The sequence below is a fragment of the Mytilus galloprovincialis genome, chromosome 13 (assembly GCF_965363235.1).
Source record: "Mytilus galloprovincialis chromosome 13, xbMytGall1.hap1.1, whole genome shotgun sequence".
NCBI classification, from domain to species: Eukaryota; Metazoa; Mollusca; class Bivalvia; order Mytilida; family Mytilidae; genus Mytilus; species Mytilus galloprovincialis.
In genome coordinates, this window is record NC_134850.1 from 10,724,360 (window position 1) to 10,748,519 (window position 24,160).

General features: G+C 35.0%; 1 protein-coding gene across 1 annotated transcript; it reads left to right on the forward strand.

Annotated features, from left to right (window-relative positions):
- The first annotated feature begins 63 nt into the window (after positions 1–63).
- On the forward strand, positions 64–17,424 carry LOC143057017 (triosephosphate isomerase-like). Its single transcript, XM_076230243.1, has 6 exons — positions 64–248; positions 3,461–3,584; positions 4,790–4,874; positions 7,872–8,004; positions 9,889–10,068; positions 16,159–17,424. Exons 1-6 carry the CDS (start codon positions 134–136, stop codon positions 16,275–16,277), a joined length of 756 nt encoding a protein of 251 aa, XP_076086358.1. The 5' UTR covers positions 64–133; the 3' UTR covers positions 16,278–17,424.
- Positions 17,425–24,160: the final 6,736 nt, after the last annotated feature.

The following is a 24,160-nucleotide window of genomic DNA, read 5'->3' on the forward strand; positions in this document are numbered from 1 at the left end:
CAAAATGCTTGAAGTTCTAGCATTGCTCTCCCTTTAACAAAGCGCACTGAAGATCGTCCTATTCACTTCCTTCAAGGTCGTATTTCTTCAAGGCCGGTCGAGCTATCAAACGTTTTTTTACTTTTCACCAACCATGGCATCTCAAAGGAAGTTTTTTGTTGGAGGAAATTGGAAAATGAATGGCAATAAAGCCAGCATTGATGGAATTATACAGTTTCTTAACGCAGGACCATTAGATCCAAATACAGGTGAAACAAATTCCACAAGAAAACAAAAAAGGGGGGTGACGGTCACTGATGCTGATGATGGATAGCTGTTTTGGTTCCAAGTACAAATTAAAACAGATTTAGGACGAGAATATTTTTATTTGACATAAATTTGAAACTACCTCCGTACTTTTATTCAGTATTTAATTTAGTTCAAAAGGGTCAATTTGATGGACAGGTACATTTTGTACTCACAAATATTTTCATCACATCATGTATATTCTGACTGCTCATACAATGTAAGTCTGAATGCCCATTGTGACAACCCAATAAACTGACGGCCAAATTACCCCACAATACAAATTTTGATGTCTCAGAAAAAAAGACCAACGGGATTGTGGTATTGCGTCAATACATAATTTCTGGGATCATGTCTTTCACCAGAAATTCAAAAGATCATCAATTTGGCATGCCTTTTTGACTTCTTTTACCAACAGTGGCGTAGCTAGTCAGAAGCTTGGTAGCTGAGGCTTCAACATTGTTTTGTCAACAAAAAAATGATCTAGAGGTACAATGTATGAGAGAGAGAGATGGAGATTTCTTCTGTGAGAAAGTGAAGAGGAAATAAATAAGCGCTGTGCATAGATGCTAACTATTACGATTTTTCCGAATTTGCGATCAAAACTACGCTATTACCATGATTACGGTCAAATAGTCAGGGGACCTACTTAAATTAGTGATTTAGAAAATCACTGATTCAAGTAGCATTATTTCCGTAAAGGTTGAAAGTAAGATTTCAGTGATCGGGAAGGACGTGCTCCCTGCGCCTATAGCGCATATTGACCAGAAATGGCGCATAGAGGGACAAATGTAAGCGCCCACGTGGCGCACGGTATTTTTCACATCGTTTCGAAACGTTTAGATATCGTCAAATGGATTTCCGATCGTGTTCCGTGCCGCCATGTGTGTGTACACAACTGTATAATGTTCCACCATGTTCCTCCAATCATAGGAGCACCTATATATTTTTGGGATGTCTCGGGTGTTTTCCTATGGTAATAGAACCATGCGGTTTAACGTCTCGGGTGTTTTCCTATAGTAATAATAGAACCATGCGGTCTAACTGATAACCCAAAAAACGTAATTAGTCCCCTGACTGTCAAAGTTGAATAGTTACGGATTCCCAGTCAGCGTCGTTTAATTTTCTAAAACACAGATTTTTATCATTACTTTTCCCGCCTGGTCTTGTATTTAGAAAACGCCAATGTAATGCTTCTGGTTTCTCAGGAGTTATCGACCTATCGTTTGGTAACAATCTCACTTCTGAAGAGGCATTTTATGAAGTGGATTTTCCCTTCGTCTACTTATCCTTGAAAACGAAAACAAAAATGTACGAGTCGAGAATTTCTGAACAATTAATGAAAGGAATACAAACTACAGATACATGTAACATGTTTAACGAAACATATTTGTGCACATCACTTTGCAACAACTTGTTAGTAATGTTTTTTGGTAAATGCACATTTTTGAATGAAAACTTTTCAAAATTACGGATAATTTGATAAAGTGTTACTGATTGTGTCAAAAGAGGGTTGGATCTATGGCTGTGCAGTTCAATAAAAAAAAGTTGCAGAAGTCAAATGAGTCAGTATCACTTCTCTGACTCCCTCCATTCATCATTGTTCATTCCCATCACCAGCGCTTTATATCCTCTCTTTTTATAACAGGCAAATATTGTGTCTGCAGGGTGTTCTGCTATTTACAATGCTACACAGAATTGACAATGCTTGTGACCAATTCCACTGCTGAAACAATGTAGTTTATGAGTCCTGTGCCGTTTTTTTCTTCATATTTTACCTATAAATGGTCTTTTCTGACAGTTAACATTACATTCACTCTGTGGTTAAAGATTTTAAAATTTTGATAACTTTCTTAAACTAATTAGGATTTCTACCAAACTTGGACAGAAGCTTGATTATTGTAAAGATTGTTGTCAATCTTTATTTTGAACAAATATCTTTATTATCTAGATATTCTATTGTCTCAGGTTTTCTAAATTAAATAATAACTTAACAACTATTTAAGGTATCAGAAATTATTATTATGAATAATAATGAATACAAGGAAATAAAGTGCAATACTTTAAAACAGTTGTATGTAATTTTGTGTATGTATTAATTACATCTTGAATTCTTTGAAGATCAGTTTAAATATATAGACAACTTTCAAGTTCGATGTATTTCCGTCAAAAACTCTGGTTATAGTGAACATCATTCCAGTCTGCACCAAAAACTTTTTCAACTACTAGTCAGAAGACCAATATTCTGACATTTTTCTTATTGGTCCAAACAAAGTTTTGCAAAAACTTACTAGTCTGAAAGAAATTTTACTAGTCTGGGACATCAGACTAGTGGCTAACCTTGCAGACTGTCATTCGTATGTTAAAGGGGCATTGTCACTTCCATTCCAATGTTGAGCGAATGGTTAGAAAACTCTATTGCTATATTGCAGGAATTATTCGGCAAATTAAATTCTCATAATTGACAATCAGCACCACTACTGTCTTTTGGGAATTGTAATTAAGTACTTACAAAACAAATATAATTTCTAGGTTACCCTGCAAAATGATGATTACTACGATGCTTGATGAACCTTAATAGTGAAGGGATACAGGTGATCCCCTTTACCTGGTATTGTTCAAGTGTTCATGTTCTGCAGATCCCCAATAGTGATATGGTCTTTTAGTTTTTTCAAGGAGACTTAAATTATAAATTATAATGTGATGAAAGTTCTGATGATGATGATTTAATAGACAATAAATATAAATCCCTTGACTCCCCTTCAAAAATCCTCAGTGAGAAAATTGGTTCTAGACAATGTTGAGGGACACAGCTGATCTTTTTTGCCATTATGCTACATGTATTTCATAAAGTAGTTTTGTGAACATGTCAGCCCTAGCAAACATTCTATTCTGACTTTGAGCTGACCAGAACTTTGTCATCTATGCTTATATACGTTATAAGAGAGAAGTAGAAAACTTTTTTATTCAGATTTTCAACTTTAAAACGCACAACCTTTGAATTCCTGGTAACAAGTACACTGCAAAATGTACCAACATACATGACAGACCGTGTGACAAGATATTTTTCTCTCAAACATTTAATTCAGTGATAAATTTTACATCCTCCATGTAAATATGTACAATACATGTATCTTTTCTGTCCCAATATTTAATATTTTTAATTCATTTTCAGAAGTTGTAGTTTCTCCACCAGCCATTTACATGGAGTATGTACGAGGGAAACTTGACCAAAAGATTGGAGTTGCTGGACAGAACTGTTACAAAGTAGAAAAAGGAGCTTTTACTGGGGATATAAGGTGTTAATATTGCTCAATAAGTTAGGGAATGATCATTAACTGAACAAATATAATGAAGCAGATAGGGGGGAAAATGAAAAAAATCTGAATCCTAATGCTAATTTTGAAAAAGTTATTTGATTTAGGGATGACATCAAAAGATCGATGTAGGATAAAAAACTTAAATCAAATAGTTTGGGGGTGGGGGGGTTAAAATTTTACAAGTTTTGTATATCTAAAATCGATTTTTACATATATCCCTATTGGTAAATCAATTTTTCCCAAATTAAGTTAAGAGGGGGGTGGGGGTGTCAGTGAAAAAACTATGTGAATTAAGTTTTTTATCCTACATTGAACTTTTGATGTTGTCCCTTATAGCATGGAAACACTAAAAAAGAAATTCTGACTCTGATAATAAAAACCATTTCCCCCCATTGAAGTCAATGGTTGCTAGATATAGGTGTAGATAATTGGTCCCAGATCCCCCTCTGTCATTTCTGGGCTCCTCTTTGGTACCTGTCATATGGGGAAAGATTTGATTTATCTCCTTTTTATGCCCCATTTAGGGGCATTATGTTTTCTGGTCTGTGCGTCCGTCCGTCTGTTCGTTCGTCCGTCTGTCCCGCTTCAGGTTAAAGTTTTTGGTCGAGGTAGTTTTTGATGAAGTTGAAGTCTAATCAACTTGAAACTTAGTATATATGTTCTGTATGATATGATCTTTCTAATTTTAATTCCAAATTAGAGATTTAACCCCATTTTCATGGTCCACTGAACATAGAAAATGATAGTGCGGATGGGGCATCCGTGTACTGGGGACACATTCTTGTTTATTCATGTATTTTCACTGTCTTTTAAAAAAACAAAAGTAATGTTTTCTTAACTTCATGAATTTACCTTCTTGCTCTGACATGTCTAATGGGCATTTATTAAGAATGGACAAAGATGCAAGCCATTATATTCCGATATATCAGATTTTAAATCCCAGTTATTGGGATACACATTATAATAATACAAACCATGCAATTATTTCTGTATTTACAGTTATAATCATTCAGAAATTTTTGGGATATTGCATTGCAGTTCAATATATACATATATATATTCATATATGTTTTTCTCACAAACATTTCTAATTTGTTTATATGACATAAACATGATGAACAATAAAGTTTATCAGGTTCCGTTTATTTTAGTGCAAACATGATTAAAGATATTGTTTATTTTAGTGCAAACATGATTAAAGATATTGGATGTGAATGGGTTATATTAGGTCATTCAGAAAGGAGAAATGTTTTTGGAGAAAGTGATCAGGTGAGTGGATGATCTTCAGTCTTCTTTTCTTTTTTCTTCCCTTTTTGGGGGGTGGGGGGAGGGAGGAGAATAAGTGAGATCAAACTGGCAGGGTGGAAAAATATATGATACAGGTTTTATAAGATATAGAAAAGAAGATGTGGCATCATTGCCAATGAGACAACTCGCCACAAGAGACCAAAACAGGGCTTTCAAAACGGTCATATATTCCAGTCATTTACATAATGTCCGGTAAAAGTCCAGCAGGGCAAAGCATGAAAAGGTCATATACTTTTTAGTTTTCAATGCTTTTTCGGTCATTTTAACATAATTCACGATCTTTTTGACCCAACCTTTTGCCTTTAACATCAACACATTTCCGGTCATAAATGTGACATGATGATTAATTACTATCAAAACAACACCGACTTCAATTCTTTCTAATTTTAATCAAGGCTAATTAGTAGTTGGACAGCTGAAATCTACCTGTTCAGGTGACAGGTGAACTATGTTCAGTAGTGGACATCATATAAATTGATCAGTTTATTCACAATTATTTTCTTACATTTCAGCGGTTTGTATCTAATTGATTTAGTCCAAAAGATTAAAATTATAAAAAATTAGTTTATCAACATGATTTGATGAAAAATTTAAAAAGGTTTTATTTGAAAAAATCGTCAGTACTACGTCGTATGAACTAGAACAATGTAGAACATGTGTGCGCATGTGCACAGGTGGGAAATTTAATTATGCATCCTACATTTCTTCAAAAATGCTAAAATTATCATTTATACCTGTATCTAACGTTCATTTCATGTATTTTGTTGAAGAAATAACTCCGAAAAGAGTCGTGCTTTGTGAACATACATGAATTTTACGTATCCGTTTATGGTCCATGTATTACCATTGTCAAGTCAACAAAATGTGATTTTAAAAACGAAAGTAAAGTTTTTGACGTCATTTTGCACAAAGGAAAAGTCTAAGGCAGATATGAGCACCCTGATGTGCACACTTTGAATGATGCACTGCCAATTTAACAGTTTCATCCGAACATCAAATTCATATCATATCAAAGTAAAGTTTAAAATCGTTTTTGTGCCCCACCTACGATAGTAGAGGGGCATTATGTTTTCTGGTCTGTGCCTCTGTTGGTCTGTCCGTCCGTCCGTCCGTCCCACTTCAGGTTAAAGTTTTTGGTCGAGGTAGTTTTTGATGAAGTTAAAGTCCAATCAACTTGAAACTTAGTACACATGTTCCTTATGATATGATCTTTCTTATTTTAAAACAAAATTAGACTTCTCACACCATTTTCATGGTCCACTGAACATAGAAATTAAAAGTGTCAGTTTCAGGTTGAAGTTTTTGGTCAAGGTAGTTTTTGATGAAGCTGAAGTCCAATCAACTTGAAACTTAGTACACTTGTTGCTTATGATATGATCTTTCTAATTTTAAAGCCAAATTAGACTTTTGACCCCAATTCACGATCCACTGAACAAAGAAAATGAAAGTGGGAGTTTCAGGTTAAAGTTTTTGGTCAAGGTAGTTTTTGATGAAGTTAAAGTCCAATCAACTTGAAACTTAGTACACATGTTCCTTATTAGTTGATCTTTTTACTTTTCAGGCCAAATTAGATTTTTTACCCAATTTCACGGTCCATTGAACATGGAAAATGATAATGCAAGTGGGGCATCCGTGTACTTTGGACACATTCTTGTTTTTATTTAATGTAATGTCAATCATTGGAATGGCCATCTGATTACCATAATTGCCTTTTGTGACTAAGTCTTAAGGAATTTAAATCGGGATCAGATATAAAATGTCCGGCTGGCTCAAATATTTTTTGGAAGCCCTGGGTCACCAAAATGACACAGAAATTATCAACTATAGGTCACTACGTCGAGTTGAGCAGTGTAATAAAATTCTCTCAAATATATTTATTATAAGGCCTAAATTAAAATATTGTTTGTTTGCCCTTTTCCGACCCTATGTTTTGAAACAGGGTAGGTAGGTAGGTAAAATATTTTATTTTTTTCCCCAAAAAAATAACTTGGCTCGGTATATTATTTGTCATGGGTAGGCAGGTAGGTAAAATATTTTATTATATAGATACAAAATCTGCATAATGTCATTTTTTTGTCCGTTTTGTTTTTGCAAATAAGTTTTCCGCTGGGACTATTAGTTTTGAAAAAAAATATATAAGAGATAACTTTGTACTGGTAAGATAATGTCCGGGCAGACATATATTACTAGTAGAAAAAGTCCCTAGAGTGTTACAAATTTCGTGTGTGCCTTTTTTTCCAATAAAAATGCTATAAGACTTAAAACTCAATTGTCACGTATTTTGTATCACATTTATAAATGATCTGTATGGAAAACTTGGCGATTTTACTGCCAGATATTCTCCACTTTACAGGGTTTTGTCACTTTTGGTTCATGTCAGATATAAATAATTTAGCGGCATCGTTAACATAAACATTCTGATATGCGGATCACAAAAGGCCATCCCTACATAGAATACAACGTCCGTTTACAAATTAGTTTGTACACACGTTAATACTTTTGTATCAAACGAACTTTTTTGTAAATGAACCCTGCTCTTTAAGTTTAAAGGTACAGAGTAACGTACTTCATATCATGATTTCAGAAAGCGTTCAACATCGATTTCAAACGAATGCTTTGAAACTTCAAATGCAAGTGTTCATGTCAAACGCTCAGGTGATACCAAACGGACTGGACCTTATACGTAAAGATAAAACCCGAGGATTCCGGTAAAAAAGTTTTGAGCGGGAAATACAAATATAAGATTTTTGGTAGGAACGAAAAAATAAAATAAAATAAAATCTTGCTGGTAAATACAAATAAAAGATTTTCAGGCGGAACGAATTGATAGGGTCGGTCGGTAAAGGGCAAACAAACAATATTTTAATTTAAGCCTAAGTAAGTTTGAGCAGGGGCATTTGTGGCTACAGACACATTCTTGTTTTAGTTTACATATAGATGACTGATTTATAATTTCAGCTGATTGGAGAAAAAGTAAAATATGCTTTAAGCCAAGGTGTAAAAGTAATAGCTTGTATTGGTGAAAAAATAGAAGAAAGAGAAGGAGGCAAAACAGAAGAGGTGGTGTATAGACAAATGCAGGCAATAGTTGGTATGTATATCTGACAATATACGTTCTCTAATTTTTAGTCCATTGATACTTTCCCTGCTCAGTAAACAGTCAGGGAACTTATTGAAACAAGTTATTTTGAATCACTTATTTAAGTAGCAAATTCGAAGTTTTGTCACAAATTGTGATTTTGTAGTTTTACATTTTAAAATTTTAAAGTACATTTAGATAATATCTTTTCACTACTAAAATTTAAAAAAATAACCTTTTCTCCTTTTAAGTAGCAAGGTTTTTGCTTTTTGTGCATTCATTTAGCTGTAAATTCTATTTAAGTTGAAAAAATTCTATAATAATTTAGGCTTAACATAATGAACTGATAATATTTTTCACAGCAGTGGGAGTATTTTTCCTGTAAAATTCAAGGTTTCATCTTACAGATTATGTATTATAAAATTCTACTGTTTGCAATAAGAATTTAACTGTTCTAGAGTGTTGAAATAAGTGGGGATTATTAAAACAATGAAACTTAAAGAAGTGATTTTTGGAAGGAAATTGAAGTATTAAACAACCGATTTTTATGTCATTATCTTAAATTTAGTACAAGGTCACACCTGACATGACCGGTCATCATATCAATACAGATGTTGGTTCTGATAATTTTAGCATCATAGTCCCTGGATCATAAGTCATGTTAGTATTGTATATTTAAAACTACAATAAAATTGAATCACTTAGTCTAGTGATTATATTTGTACTACTTAAATAGGTGATAATTAAACTTTTATTATACCCCCGCTTTAAAAAAGGGGGGTATACTGTTTTACCTCTGTCTGTCCGTCCATCAGTCCGTCAGTCCGTCCATCAGTCCGTCAGTCAGTCCGTCCCATGAAACTTTCGTCACATTTTTCTCAGGAACTACACATCCACCCTTTCTGTAATTTGGTATCAACATTTATATATGTCAGCCATACCGTGTGATGCGTTTTCAGATTCATCACTTGACAACTTCCTGTTTACCGAACACTTGTCTGATTTTACACATGATAGCCAAGTTGAAAATTTCCGTCACATTTTTCTCAGGAACTACAATACAAGGATTTCTGAAATTTGGTTTCAGGATTTATATAAGTCAGCTATACCGTGTGATGCGTTTTCAGATTCATCACTCGACTACTTCCTGTTTACAGAACACTTGTCTGATTTTACACATGATAGCCAAGTTGAAAATTTTCGTCACATTTTTCTCAGGAACTACAATACAAGGATTTCTGAAATTTGGTTTCAGGATTTATATAAGTCAGCTATACCGTGTGATGCGTTTTCAGATTCATCACTCGACAACTTCCTGTTTACCGAACACTTGTATGATTTTACACATGATAACCAAGTTAAAAATTTTCGTCACATTTTTCTCAGGAACTACAATACAAGGATTTCTGAAATTTGGTTTCAGGATTTTTATAAGTCAGCTATACCGTGTGATGCGTTTTCAGATTCATCACTCGACAACTTCCTGTTTACCGAACACTTGCATATTTTTACCCTATTAATATTATCCACTTGCGGCGGGGGTATCATCAGTGAGCAGTAGCTCGCAGTTTCACTTGTTTCAAACCTTTGTGGACATAATGTTACTTGCATCAGTGATTTAGAAAATCACTCATTTAAGTAATTCCCCTGACTGATAAATTCTTTTTTTTTTGTGCTGAATCTGGGATTCTCTTGTTCTTAGTTCCTCATTGGCAAATAATTCTGATGACAATTAGCTGAAAAAAAAAAGATCAAGTCTCTAAAAAAATTGTGGTTAGTTAAACTTAAATTATTTTATAAAAAAACTATAAAATCAACCTGCTTTATGACAAAATAGTTCAAGGGAAATAACTCTATCCTATGATTAAAACTACCTATATTTTTTACCATTTTCAGACAATGTAGCAGCAGACCAGTGGGCCAATGTTGTAGTAGCTTATGAACCAGTGTGGGCCATCGGTACAGGGAAAACAGCCACCCCAGCACAGGCCCAAGATGTCCATCAGAAACTCAGGGCATGGGTAGCAAAGAAAGTCTCTGAACCTGTAGCAAATAGTCTTAGAATAGTTTATGGAGGTATGCCAATTTAGTGGAATTAAAATTATTATATAGTTATAAGAAGATGTGGTATGAGTGTTAAAACTTATTTTCGTACGACATGTTTGCAAATTTTTAGTTTATATCAGTTTTTGTGCTCTTCACCAAGTTTCCTGAAATTGATAAAGAGCTTGGCAGATCTGTGTTGAATGGAGTTAAACCAAACATAGCATTAATGTTCCTTTCCTTATGAGGTGCTGACCAAGTGTTGTTACTTTGTAGCTGATCCAACATCAAAGATGGCCGCCATCAGGGGACTTGGTTTAACATAGGACCCTATGGGAAATACATACACAAGTCTTCTTCTAGAGAACCACTGAATTGAATGAAACCAAACATAGCATGAATGTTCCTTCCTTAGGAGGTGCTGGCTAAGTGTTGTTACTTTGTAGCCAAATTTCATCTTTTTTTATATGATTTCAAAAACCGAATAGAGTCAGGTGAGCGATACAGGACAGGCTCTTGAAAGCCTCTAGTTTTGGAAATTATTAGACCATGTCATGCCATGTTTATGACAGATGAACAATGATATTTTATCGAACTAAAATTTAAGAAAAGATGACAAATATCAAACCAAACATATTGTTAGAAAGATGAAATAATTTATTTTGGCATATTTTCTGGGCTTAAATTAAAATATTGTTTGTTTGCAGTTTACCGACCGACCCTTGAAAATCCTCCCGACTGTGAAAATTTTATTGCTTTAAATTTGAAGAAATTTTTTTTTAATACTTCTATTGACGCGATCCGGAACTTTGGGTCCTTTCCGGATATGATTTAAAGTCTGGGTCAATTACGCATTTCAAGTTCGCAATCGTAACTACTCGGCCATTCTCGCTATGCAATACAATTTCTTCGTGCAACCAGAAAAGCCGAGTAGTTCCGATTGTTCAAGTTAGGTTTTTCTTAGCTTCCCGTCAAGCGTTCATGTGACCATTTAATGATAAAGCACATGGAAATTGTTTACAGGTATCCATGAAGTCACGGAGGAGTACTTTACGATGTCGTCTCGTGTCAATTTTAAGACAAATAACAAACAAAAAAGTTCATTAGTAAACTGTTTATACAGATTCAGGCACATGTAATGATGTGTGATGATATCATTGACGATGATACATCGGATATTCATAACTGACACGATAACCATTCTGTCTCAAACAAATCGGGTACAGAATCTGTGGAGCCTGACTTTATGGAACCAATTTCAGTGGTTAAATAATTCGACAGCAGCTTGAAGTATGGCATATTTTCTACAAATCGTTGTGAAGACGACAAAGATGAAACCGGCACTCCTCCGTGACTTAAATCTTCATGGATATCTGTAAACACGCCTGTACGGAGGAAGGGCTCATTTGAAATGTTAATGGATGTAGATCATGCCAAATCAATAAGAAGCAACCCTAACTACACAAAGATGTAGAGAAAATGAATGGTTAGCTTGAAAAATAAATATACTCTCTCTATATTAAATCTATCTTCGATTGCAATGTGTATGCTCCTTTAGGATAAGGGGGCTGCCCCACTCATTGCAATTATTCTCTTTCTTACAATATTAAATATACCCAAACTGTGTGGCCTGTGTGAATTCAATTAAAACATGTCCTTAGGAGCTATGCTGCCAATTTTTTTTATGCATTAAAAACATTTCAGTACAGACCATTTACTTTTAATGGGGTGCTATGGATTTCACCCCAAACTTTAGATTTCTTTGGTTTTCATTAAAGCCTGGCAAAAATATAACCTTATCACATATAATTAAATATTGTTAGAAATATGAAAACAGTCGAATGTCTTAATACTTTTTTCAAGTTGCCTTTTTTCAATTGAGGAAGATTCAATGGTTATTTTTATGCCCCACCTACGATAGTAGAGGGGCATTATGTTTTCTGGTCTGTGCGTCCGTTCGTTCGTCCGTCCGTCCGTCTGTTTGTTCGTTCGTTCGTTCGTCTGTTCGTTCGTCCGTCTGTCCCGCTTCAGGTTAAAGTTTTTGGTCAAGGTAGTTTTTGATGAAGTTGAAGTCCAATCAACTTGAAACTTAGTACACATGTTCTTTATGATATTATCTTTCTAATTTTAAAGCCAAGTTAAACTTTTGACCCCAATTTCACGGTCCACTGAACATAGAAAATGAAAGTGCATGTTTCAGGTTAAAGTTTTTGGTCAAGGTAGTTTTTGATGAAGTTGAAGTCCAATCAACTTGAAACTTAGTACACATGTTCCTTATGATATTATCTTTCTAATTTTAAAGCCAAATTAAACTTTTGACCCCAATTTCACGGTCCACTGAACATAGAAAATGAAAGTGCATGTTTCAGGTTAAAGTTTTTGGTCAAGGTAGTTTTTGATGAAGTTGAAGTCCAATCAACTTGAAACTTAGTACAAATGTTCCCTATGATATTATCTTTCTAATTTTAATGCCTAATTATATTTTTTATCCAATTTCACGGTCCATTGAACATATGGAAAATGATAGTGGGAGTGGGGCATCCGTGTACTTTGGACACATTCTTGTTTTTTTTTATTAAAAATACACTCTTTAATACATTGTCTTATAAATCTTTAATATCTACATTTTTCTGATGAAAATACTCTACTCATGAAAACATTCTAGTCAAGAAGCATTCATGTCTGAATATATTTCTTTAAAACAGTTCTAGTCATAATGACATTCCTTGTTTATAAGTGTTCCAGTATCTAATAATTATACCATATTTTATGTCATAAATTGGATAATGACACTATGTTAAAGTTTCAGTTTTGGTTAAAAAGTTTTTTATCTGAAAATGCCTGTTCATTTGATGTTGGTTTTCAGCATGTCCAGTGTTTGTTGTTTTAAAATGTTTTTTTTTTCTTCACAAGAAACTTGGTTTAGTGTACGTAACTGCTTGTTTAAACTGTATTTTGGCTGATAAAATAAAATATTTTTCCTACCTACCGACCCTTCAGTCTAAAGGTACAGTCGGAAAACTGCAAACAAACATATTTTTAAGGTTGGCCCAGTGTCTTGAAAGATTTTTTTCATTTTTTTCCCGGACCAACCGATTTTTCATGGGGAAAATACATAAACCAACAAATTAAAAAATCCTGGCCTAAGAATTGTCATCTTAGATCTACCATTACCACTACAAATAATGAAAAACATAAAGTTATAACATGAGGGACTATGCATATCTATAAAGGGGGTTAAAATCAATCAAATAAATTTATAAACAAAGATACATTTTCAACTGGATTTTTGTGACAAAAATGTCGGTTATTGATTTGTGGATGTACGGTATTCGGTGGCCGTAAGATTTTAATATGTTGTTATTGACTACAAAATGAAGATCAAGTTCAATAATGACTTTTACCATTCAGGAGTTATGGTTCTTGAAAGATTGAAAAATGGCGGTTCCAGTCGTGTCCGTGCATTTACTCATGAACTGTTCAACCAGAGCTTCACAAATTTTGATATGTTCAATGTTACTGATGACAAAATGGAGGTCAAGTTCAATAATGTTGATTTTGACGTTTACCATTCAGGAGTTATGGTTCTTGAAAGACTGAAAAATGACATTTCCTTTCATCTTGTTGCATTTACTCATGAATTATTCAACTTAAGCTTTTGAAATTTTAATATGTTGATACTGATGACAAAATGGAGGTCAAATTTGGTATTGACCATTTTCACTTTCACCAGTTATAGGCAAGTGACATTTTCAGAAAATACGCTTAGTTGGTGATTTTAATGCACCCACCTAACACACAGCTGATTTTTTTATATGTTGTTGTATGATTTCCGAACTTTCTTTTTTTGGACGGTCGTAAAAAAAATTGTACGGTGCAATTTTTGTAAAACTTGAATTAAAATCGAGAAATAATTCCAAATTGAAAAATGACCAACAGTGTTGAAATGTGAAAAATTAACATGTAGCTTTATTTTCTGTTGTCTCCAGGCAAACATTATGTACGTTTAACATGTCAATGTATAAAAAAACACTTTTCAAAAATAAAAGAAGTAATTTTTGCGAAAAAAAAAGATTTTTGTAACATTTCTGGAATTTTTTACAAAAATATTGCCAATTTTTATATTTTTTTTCATTTCATAGTAGATATTTTCGACTCGAAACTCAAAATTAATGATGTTCGTATTATTCAAAAGTTCATTACTTGTTTAATACATATCGTTATCACTGTATTATTCTGGATTTTATACACTTTAACACACTACCCCTTTTCAATCTAATTTCCGAAATCGTTTTCTCTGTTAATTTCCCTCAAGTTAACGAAGCTAAACGCTTCGAAAAAGAGAATGAATAACCACGAAGGCATTTTTTGTGGTACAAATATTACACAAAGTATAAAAAAAAATTAAAAGGACCATAGAAGCTGAGATGTCAACGTTTTTCCTTGGTAGAAAACCAATATCTTATTATTCTTAGTCAATTTGCACTTAAAAAAGGCAGAGATTATAAATAACTATTGAAAAATACTTCTTTCTCAATCGGATCAATACACATTTTAGTTTAGTCAAAGTACGCAAAAATGTGTCAAATCTGATATTTTCCCCATGAACTTGAACGTGAGATATGTCCACCTTTTAAATTTCCTACAGTTTTAACCATCACATACGGTAGACTTATTGATGGTGCAAATTTGGTCAGTATTTTAGAGGAAGCATAGTGCATGTGCTAGGGCCACGTCAAGAGCCTGTATATTGACATGCTATAAATACTTTAATTTTGCATCTGGAGTTAGTTTCACAACAAATCTTACGACTAAAGCTGGTAGTAAGTCATGAATAGTTCAGTTTACTTACTAGTAATCTGGTCTTTAGTTTTTTTGTGAAACTAACTTCTGTAACTGAAGTTGGGTAAACCTTAGATTTGCAGCTATATATGTCGCAGGCAGGATCCATTATGATTGGATCCATATCATAGTTTATGGCCATCCCCTATTATATGATGTATATGCATACTTAGGTTGGAAAACCCAGGTAAACGGTTCAAAAGATATGGACCGGACACAAACCAGACAAGCACGAATCAAACAATGTTTGAAAACTTGACGGCTCAAATGTCAATGTCAATGTCAAAATGAACTGATTTAATTTATGAAGAACCACGTGCCATCCCATAATACATCTCTGAACTAAGTGTGTTTAACATCAGTTCTATAGTTCAAAGCAATGCATTTTATATTTGAAATCATTGGCTTTTGGATGAACTGTATATCTGTATACATGTATAAGTTACCTGATATAATTCGACACGGGCCGCAAACAAGTGGGGACTGACGGACAGACAGACTTAAAATGTGATTTATATATCCTCTTTAACTTTTCTTGCGGTTGTATTGAACATGACAGATAGTGATTTCCGATCTTGACACGGTTTGTAGGCTGTTAACAAACAGGAGACTATTGTCACTGTTGATGTGACAAAGACGTCTACTTTTTACTCTCTTTATTGCGTTGTTTTCTCTCCCTTTTACTCGTACACCTTACAAATATTTCATCATATTTTTTATTTTGCATGGTAAACCATCAATTATTGTAAATATTAACACATTTAAGGTTAAACATTTGTTATTATACGTTGTTTTAGTAGAAAGTACCGTTTTGCCTATAGCAAAGTGAAAACGTCAAAATGACGCCAATTATTGCCAAACCATGAAAGATATGCAACTAAGAATCAGAGAGACCTTATAAAGTAAAATTTGAATTAACTATATTACCAGCTGCTTCAAATAAGACAATAATACTACAAAAGTGTTATTCTTTCGATTTTTTATGAATGACCTTTGACCCCAATTTAAAAAAAAATTGCACCATATTTCACTTTTACCACTGGGGAAAAATGGAATCTACACATGTTTTCCTTTCGAATGATATATAATATAGCTGTGTGTTCGATAGGTGTATTAAAAATATTTTTTAGGTCTGAATGTCACTCACCTATTATGGTTCTTGTGATATTGCCAGGACACAAATAAATGTTAATAAATCTGGTTTGCTGTCATTGTGACAGCCTCTTGTATACATTAGTCCGGCATGTTTAAATTTGTATTTTTTTATTTTTTTTTTTTCAGGCTCAGTATCAGCAGGCAACTGTAAAGAATTAGGAGGACAGGCAGATATAGATGGATCATTAGTGGGAGGAGCCTCTCTTAAACCAGACTTTGTTCAAATTGTAAATGCTACACAATAACTTCCGTAACACAATTAGGTTTTTAAATTAGATTATAATCTCATGAGATGTGCTTTTTAAGCTGCAAGATACTTGATAGAACTTTTCAGCATTTATTTGTCAAACCGTGCATAATGTTAATATGAAGATTTTATTTGTTATTTATACAAAATATTTATTATGTTGCCTGGTATATTAACTTTTCCATCCTCATTGTTAAGTATGAAATCCTGTTGCTTATTTATATGTTAAAAAATCTACATACTTAATAAAAAAAATTAAAGGATAAATCCATGAGCATGATGAATTTTCAAACTTTTTGTTATGAAATTGTCTGAGGTATTCCATTCAAATGAGGTGTGGAATTACTTTTCATTGGTTCAGACTTCCTAGAAAAATCTAGTTATTGCTGTTCTTAATCTTGAGAGTAGTTTGAACATCTTATTCGTGCCATAACATGTGATATTGTTTCCTATTGCTATTTTGTAGGCTATTCAATAAAGTTTTTGCTTTGATTTGTTTTGACTCCCAATTTTTTTTAACTATTTCTATAGCTAGAAGAAGTGTCTCTTTATTTGCTTTAACTGTAAAATTGTCAGGTCAGAGTTTTATTTTTAATAACGATTTCACTAGCTAGGAGAAGTGTCCCTTAATTTGCTTTGACTCTAAACACATTAATTCAGATTTTTTTTTAGTGAATATTACTTGCTAGGAGTAACTAGCATAAAGTAATATTGTGTATTATGAATATTTGTTTAATAATGATTTAAGCTTTGATATTAGATTTCTAATATAAGTTTGAAGAACATAAGGAATATTTTATAGAATAAACATAGTTATTGATTTTGCTAATAAAGCTTGTTACTAGTAAGTAATGTTCCTAATTAAAAATATATAAACATTGATATTGCATCATAAAATTTTGTTCACTTGCTTTTATCATTAAATTCTTTCCATGAAAGCAAAAAATACCAGTAAGGATAGGTTAAAATCTATGGTGTTTTACAGTTACAGTTCATAAAGTTACTATTTAGAAAGACTAAACACTGATTGGGTTTTTATTTCAAACATAATTTTTGTTTCAAGATTTGTACAGTTAATAATCTTTATTTATTTCTGTGCAGTTTTCAAAATAAGTAATTTACTTTTTCAAATAAAATTGGAAAGTAAGTGCATTCTTCAATTCATTCTAGTAGTGCTCAAAAATGTCCTGCAATCTTTGAAAATGGACAGAATGTGTAAGCAAAAAAGTTTTATCATTTTTTGAAACGTCAAGAGAAAGATACCAAAGGTTCAAAAAAAAAAAACGATAATGTTAATGGCAAAAAATGAAATAATCAAAGACGAACTACCGTATACAAAACATGACATAGAAACTAAGACGAAACAACACAAACACTTCAAAAACATGTGGTAATTTCAGGTACTACGAAAGGATAAGCAGATCCTGCTCCACTTGTAGCACCCATGGATGCTTATGTAAGTTCTAAACCTGGTGACCAGACTAAATCTGTACATCACATTCAAGGCAATCTATGTAATGCCTCCTACAAAAGTAAAGGGTAATAATGTTTTCTGGTTCAGACCTGGTGACCAGACTAAATCTGTAAATCACATCCAAGGCAACCTATATAATGCCTCCTACAAAAGTAGAGGGTAACAATGTTTTCTGGTCCAGACCTGGTGACCAGACTTAATCTGTACATCACATTCAAGGCAATCTATGTAATGCCTCCTACAAAAGTAGAGGGTAATAGTGTTTTCTTGTCCAGACCTGGTGACCAGACTAAATCTGTACATCACATCCAAGGCAACCTATATAATGCCTATAAAAGTAGAGGGTAATAATGTTTTCTGGTCCAGACCTGGTGACCAGACTAAATCTGTACATCACATCCAAGGCAACCTATATAATGCCTCCTACAAAAGTAGAGGGTAACAATGTTTTCTGGTCCAGACCTGGTGACCAGACTTAATCTGTACATCACATTCAAGGCAATCTTATGTAATGCCTCATACAAAAGTAGAGGGTAATAGTGTTTTCTTGTCCCGACCTGGTGACCAGACTAAATCTGTACATCACATCCAAGGCAACCTATATAATGCCTATAAAAGTAGAGGGTAATAATGTTTTCTGGTCCAGACCTGGTGACCAGACTAAATCTATACATCACATCCAAGGCAACCTATATAATGCCTCCTACAAAAGTAGAGGGTAATAATGTTTTCTGGTCCAGACCGGGTGACCAGACTAAATCTGTACATCACATCCAAGGCAACCTATATAATGCCTCCTACAAAAGTAGAGGGTAACAACGTTTTCTGGTCCAGACCTGGTGACCAAACTAAATCTGTACATCACATCCAAGGCAACCTATATAATGCCTCCTACAAAGTAGAGGTTAATAATGTTTTCTGGTGACCAGACTAAATCTGTACATCACATCCAAGGCAACCTATATAATGCCTCCTACAAAAGTAGAGTGTAATAATGGTTTCTGGTCCAGACCTGGTGACCAAACTAAATCTGTACATCACATCCAAGGCAACCTATATAATGCCTCCTACAAAAGTAGAGGGTAATAGTGTTTTCTGTTCCAGACCTGGTGACAAGACTAAATATGTACATCACATCCAAGGCAACCTATATAATGCCTCCTACAAAAGTAGAGGGTAATAATGTTTTCTGGTCCAGACCTGGTGACCAGACTAAATCTGTACATCACATCCAAGGCAACCTACATAATGCCTCCTACAAAAGTAGAGGGTAATAATGTTTTCTGGTCCAGACCTGGTGACCAGACTTAATCTGTACATCACATTCAAGGCAATCTTATGTAATGCCTCCTACAAAAGTATTGGGTAATAATGGTTTCTGGTCCAAACCTGGTGACCAGACTTAATCTGAACATCACATTCAAGGCAATCTATGTAATGCCTCCTACAAAAGTAAAGGGTAATAGTGTTTTCTTGTCCAGACCTGGTGACCAGACTAAATCTGTACATCACATCCAAGGCAACCTATATAATGCCTCCTACAAAAGTAGAGGGCAATAGTGTTTTCTGGTCCAGACCTGGTGACCAGACTAAATATGTACATCACATCCAAGGCAACCTATATAATGCCTCCTACAAAAGTAGAGGGTAATAGTGTTTTCTGGTCCAGACCTGGTGACCATACTAAATCTGTACATCACATCCAAGGCAACCTATATAATGCCTCCTACAAAAGTATTGGGTAATAATGTTTTCTGGTCCAAACCTGGTGACCAGACCAAAGCTGTACATCACATTCAAGGCAATCTATGTAATGCCTCCTACAAAAGTAGAGGGTAATAGTGTTTTCTGGTCCAGACCTGGTGACCAGACTAAATCTGTACATCACATCCAAGGCAACCTATATAATGCCTCCTACAAAAATAGAGGGTAATAATGTTTTCTGGTCCAGACCTGGTGACCAGATTAAATCTGTACATCACATCCAAGGCAACCTATATAATGCCTCCTACAAAAGTATTGGGTAATAATGTTTTCTGGTCCAGACCTGGTGACCAGACTAAATCTGTACATCACATCCAAGGCAACCTATATAATGCCTCCTACAAAAGAAGAGGGTAATAGTGTTTTCTGGTCCAGACCTGGTGACCAGACTAAATCTGTACATCACATCCAAGGCAACCTATATAATGCCTCCTACAAAAGTAGAGGGTAATAGTGTTTTCTGGTCCAGACCTGGTGACAAGACTAAATATGTACATCACATCCAAGGCAACCTATATAATGCCTCCTACAAAAGTAGAGGGTAATAGTGTTTTCTGGTCCAGACCTGGTGACCAGACTAAATATGTACATCACATCCAAGGCAACCTATATAATGCCTCCTACAAAAGTAAAGGGTAATAGTGTTTTCTGGTCCAGACCTGGTGACCAGACTAAATATGTACATCACATCCAAGGCAACCTATATAATGCCTCCTACAAAAGTAAAGGGTAATAGTGTTTTCTGATCCAGACCTGGTGACCATACTAAATCTGTACATCACATCCAAGGCAACCTATATAATGCCTCCTACAAAAGTATTGGGTAATAATGTTTTCTGGTCCAAACCTGGTGACCAGACCAAATCTGTACATCACATTCAAGGCAATCTATGTAATGCCTCCTACAAAAGTAGAGGGTAATAGTGTTTTCTGGTCCAGACCTGGTGACCAGACTAAATCTGTACATCACATCCAAGGCAACCTATATAATGCCTCCTACAAAAGTATTGGGTAATAATGTTTTCTGGTCCAAACCTGGTGACCAGACCAAAGCTGTACATCACATTCAAGGCAATCTATGTAATGCCTCCTACAAAAGTAGAGGGTAATAGTGTTTTCTGGTCCAGACCTGGTGACCAGACTAAATCTGTACATCACATCCAAGGCAACTTATATAATGCCTCCTACAAAAATAGAGGGTAATAATGTTTTCTGGTCCAGACCTGGTGACCAGACTAAATCTGTACATCACATCCAAGGCAACCTATATAATGCCTCCTACAAAAGTATTGGGTAATAATGTTTTCTGGTCCAGACCTGGTGACCAGACTAAATCTGTACATCACATCCAAGGCAACCTATATAATGCCTCCTACAAAAGAAGAGGGTAATAGTGTTTTCTGGTCCAGACCTGGTGACCAGACTAAATCTGTACATCACATCCAAGGCAACCTATATAATGCCTCCTACAAAAGTAGAGGGTAATAGTGTTTTCTGGTCCAGACCTGGTGACAAGACTAAATATGTACATCACATCCAAGGCAACCTATATAATGCCTCCTACAAAAGTAAAGGGTAATAGTGTTTTCTGGTCCAGACCTGGTGACCAGACTAAATATGTACATCACATCCAAGGCAACCTATATAATGCCTCCTACAAAAGTAAAGGGTAATAGTGTTTTCTGGTCCAGACCTGGTGACCATACTAAATCTGTACATCACATCCAAGGCAACCTATATAATGCCTCCTACAAAAGTATTGGGTAATAATGTTTTCTGGTCCAAACCTGGTGACCAGACCAAATCTGTACATCACATTCAAGGCAATCTTTGTAATGCCTCCTACAAAAGTAGAGGGTAATAGTGTTTTCTGGTCCAGACCTGGTGACCAGACTAAATCTGTACATCACATCCAAGGCAACCTATATAATGCCTCCTACAAAAGTATTGGGTAATAATGTTTTCTGGTCCAAACCTGGTGACCAGACCAAATCTGTACATCACATTCAAGGCAATCTATGTAATGCCTCCTACAAAAGTAGAGGGTAATAGTGTTTTCTGGTCCAGACCTGGTGACCAGACTAAATCTGTACATCACATCCAAGGCAACCTATATAATGCCTCCTACAAAAGTAGAGGATAATAATGTTTTCTGGTCCAGACCTGGTGACCAGACTAAATCTGTACATCACATCCAAGGCAACCTATATAATGCCTCCTACAAAAGTAGAGGATAATAATGTTTTCTGGTCCAGACCTGGTGACCAGACTAAATATGTACATCACATCCAAGGCAACCTATGTAATGCCTCCTACAAAAGTAGTGGGTAATAATGTTTTCTGGTGAAGACCTGGTGACCAGACTAAATCTGTACATCACATCCAAGGCAACCTATATAATGCCTCCTACAAAAGTATTGGGTAATAATGTTTTCTGGTCCAGACCTGGTGACCAGACTAAATCTGTACATCACATCCAAGGCAACCTATATAATGCCTCCTACAAAAGTAGAGGATAATAATGTTTTCTGGTCCAGACCTGGTGGCCAGACTAAATCTGTACATAACATCCAAGGCAACCTATATAATGCCTCCTACAAAAGTAGAAGGTAATAGAGTTTTCTGGTCCAGACCTGGTGACCAGACTAAATCTGTACATCACATCCAAGGCAACCTATATAATGCCTCCTACAAAAGTATTGGGTAATAATGTTTTCTGGTCCAGACCTGGTGACCAGACTAAATCTGTACATCACATCCAAGGCAACCTATATAATGCCTCCTACAAAAGAAGAGGGTAATAGTGTTTTCTGGTCCAGACCTGGTGACCAGACTAAATCTGTACATCACATCCAAGGCAACCTATATAATGCCTCCTACAAAAGTAGAGGGTAATAGTGTTTTCTGGTCCAGACCTGGTGACAAGACTAAATATGTACATCACATCCAAGGCAACCTATATAATGCCTCCTACAAAAGTAGAGGGTAATAGTGTTTTCTGGTCCAGACCTGGTGACCAGACTAAATATGTACATCACATCCAAGGCAACCTATATAATGCCTCCTACAAAAGTAAAGGGTAATAGTGTTTTCTGGTCCAGACCTGGTGACCAGACTAAATATGTACATCACATCCAAGGCAACCTATATAATGCCTCCTACAAAAGTAAAGGGTAATAGTGTTTTCTGGTCCAGACCTGGTGACCATACTAAATCTGTACATCACATCCAAGGCAACCTATATAATGCCTCCTACAAAAGTATTGGGTAATAATGTTTTCTGGTCCAAACCTGGTGACCAGACCAAATCTGTACATCACATTCAAGGCAATCTATGTAATGCCTCCTACAAAAGTAGAGGGTAATAGTGTTTTCTGGTCCAGACCTGGTGACCAGACTAAATCTGTACATCACATCCAAGGCAACCTATATAATGCCTCCTACAAAAGTATTGGGTAATAATGTTTTCTGGTCCAAACCTGGTGACCAGACCAAATCTGTACATCACATTCAAGGCAATCTATGTAATGCCTCCTACAAAAGTAGAGGGTAATAGTGTTTTCTGGTCCAGACCTGGTGACCAGACTAAATCTGTACATCACATCCAAGGCAACCTATATAATGCCTCCTACAAAAGTAGAGGATAATAATGTTTTCTGGTCCAGACCTGGTGACCAGACTAAATCTGTACATCACATCCAAGGCAACCTATATAATGCCTCCTACAAAAGTAGAGGATAATAATGTTTTCTGGTCCAGACCTGGTGACCAGACTAAATATGTACATCACATCCAAGGCAACCTATGTAATGCCTCCTACAAAAGTAGTGGGTAATAATGTTTTCTGGTGAAGACCTGGTGACCAGACTAAATCTGTACATCACATCCAAGGCAACCTATATAATGCCTCCTACAAAAGTATTGGGTAATAATGTTTTCTGGTCCAGACCTGGTGACCAGACTAAATCTGTACATCACATCCAAGGCAACCTATATAATGCCTCCTACAAAAGTAGAGGATAATAATGTTTTCTGGTCCAGACCTGGTGGCCAGACTAAATCTGTACATAACATCCAAGGCAACCTATATAATGCCTCCTACAAAAGTAGAAGGTAATAGAGTTTTCTGGTCCAGACCTGGTGGCCGGACTAAATCTGTACATCACATCCAAGGCAACCTATATAATGAGGGGGGAGCAAGGGGGGTTTCCATAACAGCAAAACAGTGAATTGATTTGGTGAAAAACAGATAACAAGGAATTGAAAAGGGATAATAACAGATAACAGTACATGAAATATGAAAATAAATCTGTCCAGGACCAATCCAGTAGATGACTCGTAGATCTTATTATATAACTGGTGGTATGGATCTAGAAAATTGTAATTTGTGTAAGCAAGACGTTTCGGCCGTTGAGGCAGTTCTGCCTTGGTTGAGTTTTTCCGTAACATGTACAATAAGTTAAAGTATGGATGTTGATTTTTTCTGAACGAAATTACTAGTTTCTGTTTTTAATATAGGGATATTTTTAATCTGGGGTATTGGAGGGATCAATTTGTAATGATTTAGGTTTTTTTATTTATTTTTTGAAAATAGTGCAACCAGTGACACTTTAATATCAATTTGATTTTTAAATTTTCTTTTC

Excerpts from the sequence above, each read along its gene's own strand:
- LOC143057017 (XM_076230243.1), top strand. The coding sequence starts at position 134 with ATGGCATCTCAAAGGAAGTTTTTTGTTGGAGGAAATTGGAAAATGAAT. Across the intron at positions 249-3,460 it reads ACCATTAGATCCAAATACAG|AAGTTGTAGTTTCTCCACCA; the intron begins GTGAAACAAATT and ends ATTCATTTTCAG. Across the intron at positions 3,585-4,789 it reads GCTTTTACTGGGGATATAAG|TGCAAACATGATTAAAGATA; the intron begins GTGTTAATATTG and ends TGTTTATTTTAG.